This window comes from Scomber japonicus, chromosome 15 (assembly GCF_027409825.1).
Source record: "Scomber japonicus isolate fScoJap1 chromosome 15, fScoJap1.pri, whole genome shotgun sequence".
NCBI lineage: Eukaryota > Metazoa > Chordata > Actinopteri > Scombriformes > Scombridae > Scomber > Scomber japonicus.
In genome coordinates, this window is record NC_070592.1 from 9115412 (window position 1) to 9134080 (window position 18669).

General features: G+C 37.8%; 2 protein-coding genes across 2 annotated transcripts in view; both read left to right on the forward strand.

The window, feature by feature from the left end:
• LOC128374290 (tetranectin-like) overlaps positions 1-18669 on the forward strand; it is a 171901-nt gene that overhangs the window by 55632 nt on the left and 97600 nt on the right. The window lies entirely within an intron of this gene.
• Positions 799-18500, forward strand: cratb (carnitine O-acetyltransferase b). The gene is made up of 15 exons (XM_053334563.1): positions 799-1156; positions 2146-2370; positions 4587-4705; positions 5436-5489; positions 8347-8512; positions 9924-10098; positions 11303-11393; positions 11997-12084; positions 12193-12293; positions 12701-12820; positions 13863-13985; positions 15156-15291; positions 15398-15460; positions 15562-15699; positions 17154-18500. Exons 1-15 carry the CDS (start codon positions 1106-1108, stop codon positions 17355-17357), a joined length of 1854 nt encoding a protein of 617 aa, XP_053190538.1. The 5' UTR covers positions 799-1105; the 3' UTR covers positions 17358-18500.

The following is an 18669-nucleotide window of genomic DNA, read 5'->3' on the forward strand; positions in this document are numbered from 1 at the left end:
AAGATGTGAATTTTGCAGATTCTGTGGAAATTCTTGACAATTTTTTTTTCTATCATGGTCGAAGAAGCTGGCTTCAAGAGAAAATATCTAATAAACATTTCTGAAAACAGTTTTGTCTCTTATTTTATTTATGTTTTATTTTATTTTTGGTAAACACATACAGACAACTGGACACAGAGAGGCACACACACACACACACACACACACACACACACACACACACACACACACACACACACACACACACACTAGTATTGTTTTTACTAGATACAGTTTTACTACATAATTAAAACTTTAGATAACACAAATAAAGTAGTGCTTTTAGTTTTTGTGTAGTGTTCTTATTGTGGTTTTAACAATTGCAACTTTATATATTTATAATAAACAATATATGTCAAACAATACAAATATATACGACACAGAAAAACAGGCAACAAGGAACCCTACATTTTTAAATAATAAACATAATAATAATACTTTAGAAATTAATCCAAGAATATTTTTTCTTCATTAGCATTAGATAGATAGATAGATAGATAGATAGATAGATAGATAGATAGATAGATAGATAGATTTTTTTTTTCTTTTTATATTTTTTATATTTTATTTTTTTAATTTATGAACTGGAAACACTGGTTGTTCGTATGTTTTTTTTGTTTATTCTATTGTATATTATGTTCAACAAAGAAGAAAGTAAAGAAGAAAAACAGCGACGCCTTGTGGCCAGACGCGCTGACGCACTCGGATCGTCACGTAGCTGTTTACGGAAACACGTTGTTGACGTCAGCACGTGTTCGGGTTTGTAGCTTTAGGTCGTGTTGAGAGTTCAGTACGTGAATCTTTGCATGATCGCAGCGTGAAGCAACAAACACACTCAGACAGAGGTAGAGGAGGAGAGAGAGGGGGAGACAGAGAGAGAGAGAAAGATAGAGAGAGAGAGAGAGAGTTAGGGGCTTTTCTTTTTACGCGGATGTTTTCAAGCAGCGTGTAGGAGGATCAGCTGGGCTTCAGTTTTTAGAGCTGAGCCTGAGCAAAAAAAAAGTTAAAACAAACAAACTAAACTAACACAGATGCAACAGAAAGTGGATTATTAACTGGAGGTAATATGATTTTGAGGAAACTTCAACCAGGAGCCTACAGAGCCTGGCTGTGTCGGGTGAGTTTATATTTATATTTGTCTTTTAACAGGAGGAGCCACACTGCTGCTGCTGACATTTTACCCTGGGTCAGTGTTGTCATTATTATTATTATAACACACAGGCTGTTTAACAAGTAGCTGATCACGTTTCTACAGCCATGTCCTTCACACTTCCTCCTCCTGTCACGCCCTGGTGGTGTCCTCCTTGTATTGGCATTGAATCAAACTCTCTCTAGAAGTCATTGTACTGTGCTGATATGCTGTCTGCTGCAGTGGGTTAATCAAAGTAGGCTCTTGACCATCCTCAGGAGTCATTGAAAGGAAGGGGAGGTGGGGAGGAGGGGGAGGGCTCAAGCATAAAGAGGATTCATTTATTTTCACTATAATTCAGTTAATAAGTAATAAAATGACTGAATATGTGACTATTTTTTGTGGTTTCAGGCACATGAAAACACTGCTCTATTGTACCAACACCATGATTACACTTTTAAAAGTTTAATTTGACTTATAATTAGGGTGATCCACAAGATGTCTTTACAGATATTAGGGAGAATCTCATATATAGGCTACTTTTTTTTGTAATGTGGTTATCAAACACCTGTGACAAAGGAGACTGTGATATTTTACAGTTTAACTATAAACTTAACTTTATAAAATGATATATATTGGTATTAAATCTAATCTAATCTAATCTAAACATCTCCCTATATCGATCCTTTTTACACCCAGAGCTAGAAAATATGCCTATTTGTATGGACTTGCTCACAGCCAATCAACACAAGCGTTCTTCCATTTAATGTGACACGTGATTGGTCCACTGCCACAGAAGTCTGTTGCACCGGATAAGAGGAAGTGCACAATTATTATCAGTATCAGTATATTTAAGGATACTTGGATTGGTACTGCTATTTTAACTATTTAAATGATACCCAGTCCTAAAATTACCCCATAATTAGAGCAATAAACAAATAAATTCCACTCATTTCTGCACAAACTTCTCCTTCCAGGTGTCTTGGAGGCAGGAGCTGTGTTTCTTCTCCTCCGTGCCCTCCCAGCCGGTTCCCCCTCTGGCTGAGACCCTGCATGGCTACTTGAAGACCTTGGAGCCCCTGCTGCCCCCCGAGGAGTTCAGACACACCCGCAGGATGGTGCAGGAGTTCGGCAGGCCCAGCGGTCTTGGTGCACGGCTGCAAGACGGGCTGGAGAAGAGAGCCAGACACTCCAAGAACTGGGTATGTGTCTGCATTGTGTATCTGTGATAGATGGATGTATGTGTGTGTGTGTGTGTGTGTTTTTACTGCATGGAAAGAGCTGCTTGGGTCTTTTTGGAGCACTACTGGGTGGTAAAACACTACTTGCACTCATTTTTCAGGTTATTTTAGTATTTAAGTCCTCAAAAAATATAAAAACACTCATCGTCATGGCTGCCACAAATTGTTAGTGCTGATTATTTTCTTGATTTTTGTCTTGTTACTTGAGACTAGGGTTGCAAAGGGGTGGAAAATTTCCGGTAAATTTCCATGGAAAGTTAAGCTGGGGAATTTTGGAAATATTCAAAATTGGAAACTTTCCGTGGGAATTATGGGAATTTATGGCAATTTATGGCAATTGAGGGTAATTTAGTGGAAAGGTATCATATCTAAGCAAAAATAATTGTTTAGTTAAAAGCAAAATAATACAATTAAAACAGATTTATTTATAAGTTGAACATGATCAAGTTGAGACACCTCTCTTCTGAGCTCCCATGAGGCACCAGCAACAGAGGATTTGCAGCCCATTTAAAGGGTTTATTTTAAAATCTTTAAGCTTTGGGATGGGTTAACAGCAAACAATAAACACAAGGGATCTAAAGCTGAGCAAACTAAAATTACATACTCAGACAAAAAAGGAACAAAAACACATGTCGCTAAGGTAACTCCTAACTTAGCAAAAACAGGAGAAGAACTGAGCTATTATATGAATTTCGAAAATCTATGTACAACACTTGGCAGCACCGAGCTCATCTGCAGCCCATTACACACAGGTAACACAGCAGCATCAGGAGAGAGAGAAATCATTTTAATATGTATAAATACATTTATTTAGTATAGCATCTTTCACAGAATTTGCTCTACAGGAATAAAATTTGAGAAGATGATAAAAACATGCAATAAAGGCAATAAAATCATACAAATAAATGAGGCAGACGCAATAAAAACATTAAAAAAACCAGATTAAAACATACAGGACTGTAAAAATATAAAAGCAACAACACAGGCACGGAGAGCAGAGAGTGATTCACAGTATATGCACAGAATTAAAACACAATGAGTGAAATAAATTTAATTAAACACATCAGAAAATGCTCAGATGATAAGTCTATAAAATGTCGTTATTATACCCAAACACCCATGGCAACGACCTCTTAGATGTCCAGGCAATCTAAAACCAAAACACATTCAGTTTACTGTCATATATGACAAAGAAACACATAAAATCCTCCTTTTGTACAAGCTGGAACAAGCAGATGTGTGTAATGTTTGCTTTAAAGGTGACTAAAATGCTGATCAGAGATGATTAATCGACACATCGCTGCACGTCTTCATGTTGTCACAAGGCTGGCAGTAAAAAAGGAAGCCACGCACAGACATGTCAATCAAAAAGTAATTTAATTGAACTCAAATAAATAACATATTAACTAACTGGTAGGTTGTGTGTGTAGTAGAGACATCGGTTGTGTTAGCGGGCGGTGGATGAATGAAAATATGTCGTAAAGTTTGTCGGTAGGTGGCAGAGTGGGAAGGGCCGTCATCATGTTAACCTGGAAACATTCAGAAAATGCAGCCGATTCCTTCTTTAAGTTTAGTCAGTTCATTGATTAGTCTATCAGTATTGATAGTTTTTTTAAAAGCAAGAATGTAATCAATATTTGTTGGTTTTCTTTGTCTTCTTTGATAGGAAATTCAATGATTTGGGATGTTTGACTGATAAAAAAATGAAAATAATCCCCTAATTTTCTGCAAGACCGTATTCAAATATTATGTATTTGTTTTAATAAGGCTGCACCTCTTTAATTGGGTTATGAGCCACATTTTAGAATTACAGCAAGGTTATGAAAAACTACTAAAAAAACCCAACTACTACTAATATACTATATACTATAATACTACAACGGTCAAATTTGATTCAAATCTGTTAACTAGTTTTCTACAACAGGAGTGTAAATAAAACCTCTTTAGTGAGAAAATACACGTGTAAATGTTCAAGTTTTTTTTCCCCCTTCTCATTAAACTACCGTCATTCTTTCCGAGCCCCCTTTACATCATCGCTGCAGTCACATCATAACCACACAATTCAGAGCCTGAGAGTATTTGTTCTGCTTCTCCAGTAATTATATATATGCCTGTGTGTGTGTGTGTCTGTGTGTCTGTGTGTGTGTGTGTGTGTGTGTGTGGTCTCTCCCCGGTAGATCTCAGACTGGTGGGTGCAGCATGAGTACTTGGAGAGCAGACAGCCGCTGCCCGTGCACTCGAACCCGGCCATCTCTTTGCCCAGAAGAGATTATAATGACTGGAGGGCCCAGCTGGTGTGAGTGAACACACACACACACACACACACACACACACACACACACACACACACACACACACACACACACACACACACACACACACACACTGAAACAGCAGAGCAAACTTCGTCCCATTTGGCAGACTTATTTCTCGTTTATTTGTCATTATTTGACTTTTTCATCATTTTTATCGCTGTACATCACTCTTTCCAGATAAGTCTGCTACTTATTTGCTTTATTCAATGTTTTACTGTTATCACTGGTTATTATCATATATTGTATAACTTTGATAGCCTACGTTTTCAGTGAATAAAGAATGGCTGCAGCTAAAAACTATTTTCATTATCGATTAATCTGCTGGTTATTTTCTTGATGAATCGTTTGTCTATAAAATGTCAAAAAATAATGAAAAATAAGAAATAATTTAAATTTCTTAAAGATCATGTAGATGTCTGAAAATGATCAAAAAGTCCATAATCCAAAGAGTCCAAAAAGCTGCAACCACTGAATATTTGCACCTCAATAATTGACACCTGCAGCACATTTGATTACATATGAATTATTTCTGTTTTGCTGATGAATTTTCCACCGTGTGTGTGTGTGTGTGTGTGTGTGTGTGTGTGTGTGTGTGTGTGTGTGTGTGTGTGTGTGTGTGTGTGTGTGTTTTTTTTTAACAGACTGACTGTGTTACATAATACAAAAAAAAAACTGAAAAACTTGACCCACAACATGTTTGTTTCCACACAGGTTCGCATCCAAACTGATAGCAGCTGTGCTCGATTTCAAGGCCAAAATCAAAACGTAAGTTTGGCGTGTTTGACTGAACTGGAGCCAAATAAAAAAACAGGCAACAGTACACCATGAAATTAGCAGCAAATCCTTTTCATGTCTTAAAGCTTAAATGTGATGAGAAGTTTTAATATTTCAGCGAGAGAGTTCAGGACACACTGTTTTAAAAGCATATTAACCCTCCTGTTGTCCTCGAGTCAAGGAAAGGAAGGAGGGAGGAAGAAGGATGGAAAGGAGGGAGGGAGGGAGGAAGGAAGAAGGAGGGAGGGAGGAAGAATGAAGGAAGGAGGGAGGGAGGGAGGGAGGGAGGGAGGGAGGGAGGGAGGGAAGGATGAAGGAAAGAAGGAAGAAAAGGAAGGAGGGAGGGAAGGAAGAAGGAAAGAAGGAAGGAAAGGAGGGAGGAAAGAGGAAGGAAGGAAAGAAGGAACAAGTCAAAACAGACGGGGTCAATTTGACCCGGGAGGATGACACAAGGGTTAAATTGGAGTCAGTTATTACTTTAAACTGCTCACACAGCTCTGATCAACCTGCACTCGTCCTCTGATGACTCTTTAATCTGTTGCATTACAGTCTCTTTCACTAGCAGCTATTTCTGTTCTGTAACCTTTCACCCTTCTGGCATCGCCCCGTATTTCCTTACTGTATGAAGTTGATCCATGTCTAAATTTATTTACCCGCTCAGCCTGTAACAGGATCTGTGCAACATCAACAACAGCAGCAACACGACTAAAGCGTCTCTGCTGCTGTTTACATCCTAAACTCTCTTCACCCTAAACCTCTGTGACGTAGTTGTGATCAGAGCTTTAGTTCAGTTTGTTTAGAGCTGCAGTTTGATGCAGATTTATAATGGAAATATTATCTGTTAGTGTGTTTTAATACCCAAAACTAACAGCATAAAGGAGAAATATCTTGACCCTCCTCCAGTGATGGCAAGTAACGTACTCTAGTTTACTCTATTTACTCTAGTACTGCAAGTATGCGAGTATTTCTATTTTATGCTACTTTATACTTCCACTCCACTGCATTACAGAGGGAAATATTGTCCTTTCTACTCCACTAACCCTAACCCTAACCCTTTTAACATACAACATATTTTTAAAGATGAAACCAGTGTTTTCTAACCTTTTGGTCTTTTGACAAAAAGCAGTGTGTAGTCAGGTTCACATTTCAGATGTCTATAAATTGTTAACAGCTCCACCAAATAGTGATTTTTCCCTCTAAACGTCTCATATGGTTTCATTTCAATAAATGATCAAATAATCCAATATTTTAGCAAAAATCAAAGATTAGAGAAAAAGTCCAAATACTGAAAACATTTTTTTTTCTTCTTTCCTCTCCCATTAATCATCTCACCAGCCCTCACATTTATCTGCTGACCCTTTGGAGGGCCCCCACCCCTACGTTGGGAACCACTGGACAAAACTAGCTAACTGTATATAAAGTAGTGTAAACTAGCTAACTGTATATAAAGTAGTGTAAACTAGCTAACTGTATATAAAGTAATGTAAACTAGCTAACTGTATAAAGTAGTATAAACTAGCTAACTATATATAAAGTAGTATAAACTAGCTAACTGTATATAAAGTAGTGTAAACTAGCTAACTATATATAAAGTAGTATAAACTAGCTAACTGTATATAAAGTAATGTACACTAGCTAACTGTATATAAAGTAGTATAAACTAGCTAACTGTATATAAAGTAGTGTAAACTAGCTAACTGTATATAAAGTAGTGTAAACTAGCTAACTGTATATAAAGTAGTGTAAACTAGCTAACTGTATATAAAGTAATGTACACTAGCTAACTGTATATAAAGTAGTATAAACTAGCTAACTGTATATAAAGTAGTGTAAACTAGCTAACTGTATATAAAGTAATGTACACTAGCTAACTGTATATAAAGTAGTGTAAACTAGCTAACTATATAAAGTAGTGTAAACTAGCTAACTGTATATAAAGTAGTGTAAACTAGCTAACTGTGTATAAAGTAGTATAAACTAGCTAACTATATAAAGTAGTGTAAACTAGCTAACTGTATATAAAGTAGTGTAAACTAGCTAACTGTATATAAAGTAGTGTAAACTAGCTAACTGTATAAAGTAGTGTAAACTAGCTAACTGTATATAAAGTAGTATAAACTAGCTAACTGTATATAAAGTAGTATAAACTAGCTAACTGTATATAAAGTAGTGTAAACTAGCTAACTGTATAAAGTAGTGTAAACTAGCTAACTGTATATAAAGTAGTATAAACTAGCTAACTGTATATAAAGTAGAGTAAACTAGCTAACTGTATATAAAGTAGAGTAAACTAGCTAACTGTATATAAAGTAGTATAAACTAGCTAACTGTATATAAAGTAGTGTAAACTAGCTAACTGTATATAAAGTAGAGTAAACTAGCTAACTGTATATAAAGTAGTATAAACTAGCTAACTGTATATAAAGTAGAGTAAACTAGCTCCACCTCCAGCAGCTACAACAGTAACATGCTGCTCTAACACTGATGCTTCACTATTAATAATCTAATGATGTCATATATAATAATATATCACTACTTTTACTGTAATACTTCAACTACATCACTCATAATACTGCAGTACTTTTACTGTAATACTGCATACTACATCACTATAATACTGCAGTACTTTTACTGTAATACTGCATACTACATCACTATAATACTGCAGTACTTTTACTGTAATACTTCAACTACATCACTCATAATACTGCAGTACTTTTCCTGAAGTATTTTTTTTTATGCATTAAAGGATCTGAGTACCTCTTCCACCACTTCCTCCTCTCCCATCAGATACTTCCTTTGATTCAAAGATTAAAATCTCCCTGTTTCTCTCTTTTGTCTCTGTTAGCGGCCAGCTGCCAGTCGAGCACATGCGAGAGAAGCCTCTGTGTATGGAGCTCTACCCGCTCCTCTTCTCCTCCTGCAGGATCCCAGGTCCCAAACACGATTACATTAGTCACCATGGCAACTCTCGGCGGTCGCCAACACACATCACAGTGGTCAGAAACTACCAGGTGAGATGTGATGCTGTCTGAGATCTATTTTCTCTTTTTTTGTCCTCTGTCATTGTCATTTTTTGAGGATTACAAGTCATTGCAGTCATGTCAGATCTCGTTTCTGAGCATAAAATGACTTCACTGTAATGAGGAGGATCTTGTGCAGTCACAACTACAGTTTTGATCTTGTTGGCTTTCTTAAGATCTAAACCAATTACAAGTGATCCAAGTCTTTTAAGGAGGAGTCACGTGGCTGTTACAAGGAGCTTTTTTATAGGGAAAAGATTTTGGCAGACAGAGAAATCAAATCTAATCTCAGTGCTTTTAATTTAAGATAAGCCTAAAACCAACCTTCCTTTCTCTTCATATCAGATTAAAACATGAGAAATGGCTGAATGTGAGTCTGTAGTCGTCTCACTTGAGGTTCTTACAGGTTCAGTTTGTTTTAATTGAACAAAAAAGCCAAGAAATACATTTAGTTTTTATTTTATGTTGCTATGTATTACATGTTGCACTGATATCATGAGTCCATGGAAAACCAAACTAATGCACTTCATCAAATGTGTCTGTGTCTGTGAAACCCTCTATACACACACACACACACACACACACACACACACACCTTTCTTTAACTTTCCCACACCCTTCTTGCAGTGATAGATCAGCTGTGTGGAGGTTTGCATTTCTCTCTCCAACTCTTCTTTCTCAGTTATGACACAGTTGAGTGCAATATTGAATGTCTTCCAGGAGAGACTGTCTAAAAAAATATGTATCATCATCCCTGCATTTAAATGAAGCATTTAAGTGAAGCCTTTCAGCCTTTTTCCAACTTTCAGCGACTATAAACACATTCAACACATCTTAATAACCACTTCTGATCAAACATGAATCGACCTTAACACACACATAACATGCAGCATGCAGTAGTTATGAATCAATCACAGGGTCGAACACATCCCATCTATTGCTTCTTTGGCAATTGATAAAAAGTCTAAACCCAGCTATTCTAAATAATCCATTTATCGTTTTGCTGAAAGTATATTCATATATATTAATATATTCACTTTACTATTTGGGAACTAAGAAAACAAGCAAATATTCACATTTTAAAAGTCACAACCTGTGATGAGATCAGGTTTGTTTGTGTTAAAAGCAGCATGACTGCAAAAAGTGCCTTTCACGGTGGTGATTATGAAATAGAAACACTCCGGGGGCCAAAAAAATCACAGCAGATAAGCTCACCACCAACACAACACACCCGCTGCAGACATCATATTGTTTAGACTGCTTTTTAGATCAGGGTGAAGTCTGAACATCTATTTTTACTCAACCAAAGGTTTCATATCTCTTAAAACTTTCTACACTTAAGGAAATTCGCTGCTGATAGAGGTCAGATCTTTTCCTCACACTGTTTGTCTCCCGCTGTCAGTTCTTCCAGCTGGAGGTTTACAACAGCGACGGCTCTCGAATGACCGAGAGTCAGATCCACTCACAGCTGCTGAGGATCAGGTCTCAGTCCTGGAAGACCGACAAGGAACCCATGGGGATCCTCACCAGCGAGCACCGCCGCACCTGGGGACAGGCCTACAACCGCCTGCTGAGAGGTAGATCACACAAGACTACACACACACACACACACACACACACACACACACACACACACACACACACACACACACATACATATACCTATTGGAAATTGAAATTATTGGAATAAATGATTCTTGAAGAAACAAAGTAGGAAAGAAAATAATTTAGCATAAGAACACATTTTGTAGGTTTAAATGAATGTCAGATGTGTGTTCATTTTGAGGTTATAATAGTTGATTTGCACTTGTTTTCATTAATTGCAAGTTCTGTTCACCTTAAAGTGCTAATAATCAGTTTCCAAAGCATAGCACAAGTTTCTTTAATGCCCCAAAGTTCATTTTTATCTTACTATATTAATAAAATTGACTTGTAGAGGAACCTGCTTTTGGAAAAGTCATCCATTATTGTAGTCTGCTTTATGTTTTGCAAAACAGTGTTATTGAGTTTTAATGCAGTTGCACATGAAGAAAATCTGGGAAAAAAATAATAAATAAACTTTTTATAGCTTTTATGCAAAGATTCAGCCCAAAGTGAAAACGAAAATAAATATTAAGAATAAGTACAAAAGTTTGATAACCAATAAAGTCAAAAACAAAACAAAACAAAAAAGATCTGAATGGCAAAGATTAAAATTTAACAAAGTTGAATTACACCCAAATTAAAAGATAGGTGTTTTATTTAGTTACCCTTAACGTTTAGAGCTTAGGAGACACCACCATCCAAAATTTCAAAGTTACCGTCAAAGTTCACTAATTTTCTTACAAGTTAAGTTTTCCAACAGTGCAGCTTGTTAGTGAAGCTGACTCCCAAAAAACTCAGATGTCAGAGCTTCCTTGAACACACCACACAGGAACGGTTCGTCTCCCTGTTATCCTGCACAGCCTCAAATAAATCTGACTAATTGATCGCTGCAATGGATTTATTCAAGCTCCTTGCGTTTGTTCGCTGGCATGCACAGACGCCAGTAAATCTATGACGTAAGAGTATGTGAAGTATGTGAGATTGTAGTTAATGAGCTGAAATGTGCAAAAATCAGCCAGGATTCAGGTGAAGATATGAACAAACCACAACAAATGTCCATAATATGTTTTGAGTAATTTGTGTGAATCTCTTTTGTGTGGCAGCAAAATAATGAATTGATATCAGATTTGAAGTTTTTCTTTGTTACTATGTTTGTTTTTTATCTGTGTCTCTTTCCTCACTCTTTGTGTGACTCAGATAAACTGAACAGGGAATCAGTGCGGGTGATAGAGAAGGGACTTTTCAACTTGTGTCTGGATTCTCCAGTCATGAGGATATCAGATGAGAAGTACGCACACACACACACACACACACACACACATATAATCCACACTCAGGTATTTCTGTGTTTGTGTGTTGTGTAATCCTCTGTGTGTGTGCTCAGATATCATTGTGCTGTTTGTTGACATTAAGTCTTAAGCAATAAGCATTGCTTCCTGCTCCTGTAGTGACAGTTCTTGTTGGCAGTTATGTGTCACACTTATTAAATGTGTATGTCTGAGATGTTGAAATATCACTTTTGGAGTCTCTTTCTGTCATTTTGTTGTTCTTAATGTTGAGCTTTTAACCCTTTTAGATCATACTGTGCACCTATTTAACAATATTTGTGCTTTTATATCAAATTCCGATCATGTTGTGTTCCTGTAAAACAAAATATATGTGCCTACTTAGTCTTGAACTGTCCAATTCCAACCAATAATATCATGACATCCACCCGTCACTCAGTCTTCAGCTTTTAGCAGCACAGAGCCATGATTCATTATAACACCCCCCCCCCCCCCACACACACACACACACACACACTGTTTCACTCAGAAATATGCAACAATACAAAGACTGCAAAATCATTTCTTGTGGACTTCAATATGTTTGTTCCACCTTTGATTGACAGGTACGCCAGCCGTAAGGCAGCTCAGATTCTACATGGAGGCGGGACGTTTTCCAACAGCGGCAACCGCTGGTTCGATAAAACTCTGCAGGTGAGCAGCAGGATGATTCATGTGGGATGATAAAATAATAATTTACCTTACTCACAATAATCACTGACACAGGTTTTAATTAACTCCTGCCTGCTGTTGTTTGTATAGTTTGTGGTGGGTGAGGACGGCTCGTGGGGTCTTCTGTACGAACAAGCCACAGCTGAGGGTCCGCCCATAGCAACACTGCTGCATCATATCCTGGAGTACTGGTGAGATAAAGAGCTAATGCCAATAATTTCCAGATGTATTGTGGTGTTTTAAAGGATATAGCTGGTGAATCTTACGTGTAGAGCCAAACCAATAATCTAAATCTACTTACAAGCAAAATACACAAATCATAAAATAACTGTAATTGTATATTTATAAAAAGAGAACAAATAAAAACTATTTGATGAGTAAAAAACATTTCAATATAGGACAAAAAGCAAGAATACACAAACTGTATTAAAGGAGATAAAAGCAATTTAAGCAAAAATTAAAACTCAACTTAAAAATCTCATCACAGGACAACTGATCATTATTTTGGGATAAAGATAATTTGCTGTGTGTAAATTTGGATTTCATGAGTGTCTATTAAACCAGACATGAGGATTAATTTGTGTTTTCTTGACTGCAGCGAGCTTCCAGACCCAAAGAGAGCGCCGTTGATCCCTCTGCCGATGCCCAAGAAGCTTTACTTCAACATCGACCGAGATATCAAGATCGACATAGAACACGCCAAGCAGAACCTCGACATGTGAGTAACCTCACAAGTGTTTTAAAGTGAGAGGTCTCTGCAGAAAGCTCGTCCTGGTAAGAGCATAATGAACTTGGCAGTGCGGTGTACGCTGGATGTTTGCCTTTGCTTCAAAATTAAACAAAGCCGAACTGAACCACAGGAGTGTAAACACATTTATCTTCCTCTCTGCATTAATCTAACCTTGACAAAACAGAAAGCTCTCATTGGCTCAGCTGCCCCCATTTTTTTGAAATCCCTCAGAGGTTGTTATTGTGATCCAGATCAACTCTTCATACACTGCTGTGTAATTTTAGAGCGCTCTTAAACTAAGCTGCCAAAGTCTAAATGAGGAACGGTAAACGGACTGCATTCATATAGCGCCTCTCTGGTCCTCTGACTCCTCTAAGCGCTTTGTGCTGCACGTCAACATACACACACACACACACACACACACACACACACACACACACACACACACACACACACTGATGCCATGCAAGGTGCCAAGTCATCAGGAGATCTAATGTAATACTCTTTCACACACACTCACATATTGATGGCACATCCTTTGGGAGCAATTTAGGGTTCATTATCTTTAGCTCTAGGTGGGCGGCCATCTACCTCAACTGTTTGGGTCGAGAGGGAAAGTTAGTTTGTTGAAGAGGGCTGTGAGATTCAACTAAAGGCTCCTGAAAAAGCCGAAGTTAGAATAATTTCAGTTCAGTTCAGTTCAGTTCAGAGCTTCATTGTCCCTCGGGGGGAAATTTGGTTTGTACAGGTTAACTGTATTGATTGCACAAGGGACAAAAGAAAATTTGAACCTGTTTGTTGGTGCTCGAGGTAGCCTAAATCTCCGTCCAGATGGCAGGGGAATGAATTCCTCCAAAAGTGGATGATCAGAGCTGTCAAAGATCTCTGAGAGAGAACGCTGCTGCATGCCAATTACCTTACTGGCTTCATTCACAATTTTTAGCAGATGATTTTTGTTCTTTATTGACACATTTCCATAAAACGTGTCAATAAAAAATACATTTATCTGAAAAACGTGATTTTTCTGCAGACTGATCAACGACCTCGACGTGAACGTGTTCAACTTCAAGAAGTTCGGCAAAGAGCTTCCTAAGCAGTACAAGCTGAGTCCAAACTCCTTCATCCAGGTCGCCCTGCAGCTGGCCTACTACAGGTAAGAAAAACAATGTTGTCACCTGGTCTCAGCAAAAGTTAATGCAATAAGGTAATGATCCAAAGAAGACTTCAAATACTCTTGTTGAATTTATCAGCAATAAAACATACCTTTACTCCTTTGCTGCTACAGCCTTAATTCGACCTCACCTTACCATGACAGTAGCTTATGGTGGATAATATTAGCTAATATTACAACAACTGACATTACTGAGTCAGTTTGTTGACTTTAGAAATTCTTCCTATAATTTCTTCTCCCAAATCCTTCTCATGTCTCATGTCAGATTAACATAAAAGCTGCTGCTGCTGCTGCTGCACAAGGTAACACATGTAGAGAGAAATGAGCGTCTTGTTTAATCTTCTAACATCTCTGTGATGAATTTAATATTTCAGTCGTCATCTTTTATGCACAAAATTGGTTTAATAAAGAAGGAAACGCTGTGAATGAGACCATTTTAAGGCATTTAGGAGATCGATAACTTGTCATTCGATGATTATGCATGATGGACTTCATAAAACAGGAAACAGAATTTACTGCCTAATAACAGCAACATACATTTTTCAACCCATCACTGAGGTAGACTCTGAAAGGATTAAAAAAAACAACCTTTCTTCCTCACTTATATAACATTTTGAACTCACTACACTTGCTCTCTCTGCTCTGTCTTGTGCACCAGATGCCAAATTGTTGCACAAGCATCATGTCTTTCCTGTAAACGTTGTGTCATGTCTGAAGGAAGCCGTCTGATTTGAATGTAAAAGCTAATGATGTCTGAAACGACCATCAAAAAAATCCCATCACTAAAACAGCTTGATGTTGTCATGTATTTCAGGAGTTATCACCCCTGTCATCTGCCAAGTTCCACATAAGTTTATGATTTCCTTCATTTCCTAAAAAAAATTAATGTGAACAAATGGCAGAGAAAGAGTATAAAGTATGATCATGTAGTTTTCTGTCACAGCTGGAAAGGAAATGAACACTGGGGTGAAGTCTGCTACCCTGCAAGCAAAGTGTTGAAGTTTTAGATAACTGAGAAAATACAGTAGGGTCCAAAAGTCTGACTTCCCTCATGTATTTTGTATCAGCTCATTTGTTCCTGACCTCCTTGTGGTTTATTTTAAAAGCAGGATACTGATTTGTGATTGTGATTGAAGACTTTTTCTTTTCTAGAGTTCACAATGAGGTCTGTCCCGCCTGTGACATCGCCTCTCAGAGGATGTTTCGAGGAGGACGGACAGAGTTCATCCGCTCGCCCTCAATCCAGACGCTCAAATTCATACGTACCTATGACGATCCAAAAGTTTCGGTGAGACTTCATCATCTTATAACTCGTTAGATTTCAGGTGCTTCAATCGGGAGAAAATTGAGTGCATATTGTAACAATTGTGTGTTTTTTTATTATCGTGTTGCAGCGTGAAGCAAAGGTGCAGCTGTTCAGAGAAGCTGTCGACGCGTACACAGCTCTGACAAATCAGGTAAATACAGAGAAGACTACATTTTTTATCACTTTTTATCATCTGTTATGAATCTTTTTAGTATTTCACGCCCGCTGTCGCCCATCCTCTGCTCCGTTCAGGCACTCAAAGGACACGGCATCGACCGCCACCTGTTGGGACTGAAGCTGCAGGCCATCGAGGAGGGACTGGACATTCCCAAAATCTTCATGGACACAGCTTACGGGCTTGCGACACACTGGAAACTCCGGACAGGGCAGGTGTGTTTGTGTGTCGACAGATTTCTCAAAGAGGAACTATTTTTTAAATTCCTTTAACCCAACACGATGTGGGAATTTTGATGTTTTGAAACAAATGATGAATATATGAGAGGGAACTTTCTATTAGCACTTTATTGGTTTTTTGGAGCATGTAATGCCACATTTACTGCCATCATGATGCATTATGGGATTATCCAAACAATACCTTGTACATTTAGAGGTTAATTAGCTTCTCTAAACTCAGCTGTAAATCTACAGGCTTAATTTGACTTCCGTTATTTTATGGACGACAGGAGCTCATGTCGTTTTTACAGCCTGTTGTAATTTCTCCAGTTAGGTCAGTCACGTTTTTTGTTATCACCTTTTTTACAGCCTGATGAATACACTCTGCCCTGTTTTTATTATAATGTGTTGAATCACTCTTGACTCCCACATCATTCTGCTGATTAAACACTTTTTATTTATTTCACCTTTTCACACTTTATTCAGTCTAGATGTGTTTAATGTATAATTTACATACAGTGCAATGAATGAACACACTACAAACATAGTAACAGTAAAGTGTAACTGTATTAATCTGGTGTTGTAGATTAATTAGAAGAGATACCAAATAGATCTGCTTTCAATACAGTATGGTCTCATTTAAAAGGCTTTATCCCATTAAACTCAATTCAAGAGGATTTTTAAAGGATTTATAATCTAAATAATATATGTTTCCAAAAAATTAGTTTATTAATTTTTGTCCGACGTCAATGACGAAACAATCTCACCTCAAGCTCCATTTAATAGCAGTTGTGAAGCTCTCAATCATAACAGATAACCAGCAGATGGAGGTTTCTCAGCTCTCACTGAAATCTTGATGGCCAAGTTTCCATTTTTTATGAGCACTTCAAGGACATCCGATGTAGAAGCTCATGTATTACGATTAAAAGCTCCAGAACAGCTACTAAATAGACATTGAGGCCAGATTTCTTTGTTAGACACTGTTTTTAATTAATTTAATATAATTGTATTGATTTCAGACATATTGCAGAGTCTGTAGCATCAATATACTTTTGGTGCACCTCGTTATAGCTGCAACTGATGATTATTTTTATTATCAATTAATCAGCCAATTATTTTCTTGATTAAATGATTAATTGTTTTGTCTATAAAATGTCAGAATTTAGTCAAATATGATCATATAATCTGCCAGAGCACACAGGTGAAGTTTATCATGTATGAGAAATGAGAAAACAATGACTAAAACGATTAATTGATTATTGAAATACTTAGATACTTGTTGCAGTTCTACACATTTTCCATTTAATGTTCATTCATTCCTGTTATCCTCTCTCTCTCTCTCTCTCTCTCTCTCTCTCTCTCTCTCTCTCTCACTCACTCACTCACTCACTCACTCTCTCACTCTCTCACTCTCTCTCTCTCTCTCTCTCTCTTGTCCTCGTCCCCTTCAGGTTCCTGCAAACACAGACAGCGTGATGTGTTTCGGGCCCCTCGTTCCTGACGGTTACGCCATATGTTACAACCCGCAGGCGGACCACGTCCACTTCTCCATCACTGCTTTCAACTGCTGCGAGGAGACACATGCAGAAACGTTAGCAGTCACCCTGAGAGACACCTTGTGTCAGCTACAGGAACTACTGCAGCCTACCGTGTAGCGCTGCTTCTGTATGTCCAATGAGCTCATCCTTCGCTTCTACGCCAGGATAAATATCTTGTAGAAGTCTTGATGAGGCTTGTTTTCGACATGTATGCCACTTGTAACGCTTCACTACAGCAGCTGATTCTGAGCATTAATGACTGAACTCAGGGGCTCTGAGGTGCTTATGATGCTTTTTTGTGCTCCTTTTTATAGCAAAAGCTGAAGTTGCATATAGTTGCTACGGGGGACGCGTCTCACTGCGTCTCTGGGTGAGAAGAAAAGAAAAAGTTGAAGCCCACCTGACACTCCAGCATTAATCAGAACAAGCCTGAGCGTATGTGTGCTTAAACAGACTGCACTCCTTTTACCAGTCATGAGATGATGAGTAGTCACCAGAGTTAGATGATAAAATGTTAATGGAGACATTTTATTTTGTAGGTCAACAGGGTTTTGAGTTTGAATAGGACCAAAAGCCAGAAAGCTGGTTGTCATTGGTGACGGTGCAAAGAAGCAACAGGTGTTTTTGTTGCTGTAATGAATGTGCTGCAGCCCCCGCCCCACAGAGGGGTGTGTTTGCTTTCGACTTGCAGGACTGGTTAATAAAACCTGTCATCACACGAGCCCTCGTTTATATGCTGTGTGTGTGTACATGTGTGCGTGTATGTGTGTGTGTGTGTGTGTGTGTGTGGGATAGTATGAGTGCCTGACAATGATTGAGGTGGAGAACGAATTCCTCAGAGTTGTGTTTGTTTAGCTTTAACTAGTGTGTTGAATATATGGCAGTCATGCAGAAAATCAACTCTGCAGAAAAAACACAAGACGTCATGCTCACAGTGATCTTCAGGACACCAGCAGGGCAAACCAAGCAACTGCACCAAAGGCCACATTATTCACTGTGTGTCACTTTGTTTGTGGTAATCTAATAAATTATCCCATAAAGAGGCTATCTGTGAGTTAGCCTTTTCTTTTCATTATGATTTCATTCAGCTAATGTGTCCTTTATGAGCTATAATAAATTGATTTGAGAGAAAACTGTTCAGAAAAAGTTAATTATTTAGCTTTGGTTTGATTTTTGCCTGTGATATAGTGATTGTGCACGTTCTTGAATCACATATTTCTAAGGTATAATCATTTTTATACAATAAAACGTCATAAATCAGACTCTGGTATCTGGTGTGTATAGAATAAAGTTTAGTTAAGGAACACAGGTGTATTTTGACAGAATATATCATTGATAGGTCAAGATTTTAATCAATGGTGTTGAAGATAAAAATAAATATCCCAGTAATAAGTTTCAAGATTTATTATCATTTTCAGCACAAGTTTGT

What these genes read in the sequence shown, in the direction of transcription:
- cratb (XM_053334563.1), top strand. Translation starts at nt 1,106, where the DNA reads ATGATTTTGAGGAAACTTCAACCAGGAGCCTACAGAGCCTGGCTGTGT. An exon ending in GACTGGAGGGCCCAGCTGGT is followed by an intron (nt 4,706 to 5,435) that starts GTGAGTGAACAC and finishes GTTTCCACACAG; the next exon opens with GTTCGCATCCAAACTGATAG. An exon ending in CTGCAGCTGGCCTACTACAG is followed by an intron (nt 13,986 to 15,155) that starts GTAAGAAAAACA and finishes TTTCTTTTCTAG; the next exon opens with AGTTCACAATGAGGTCTGTC.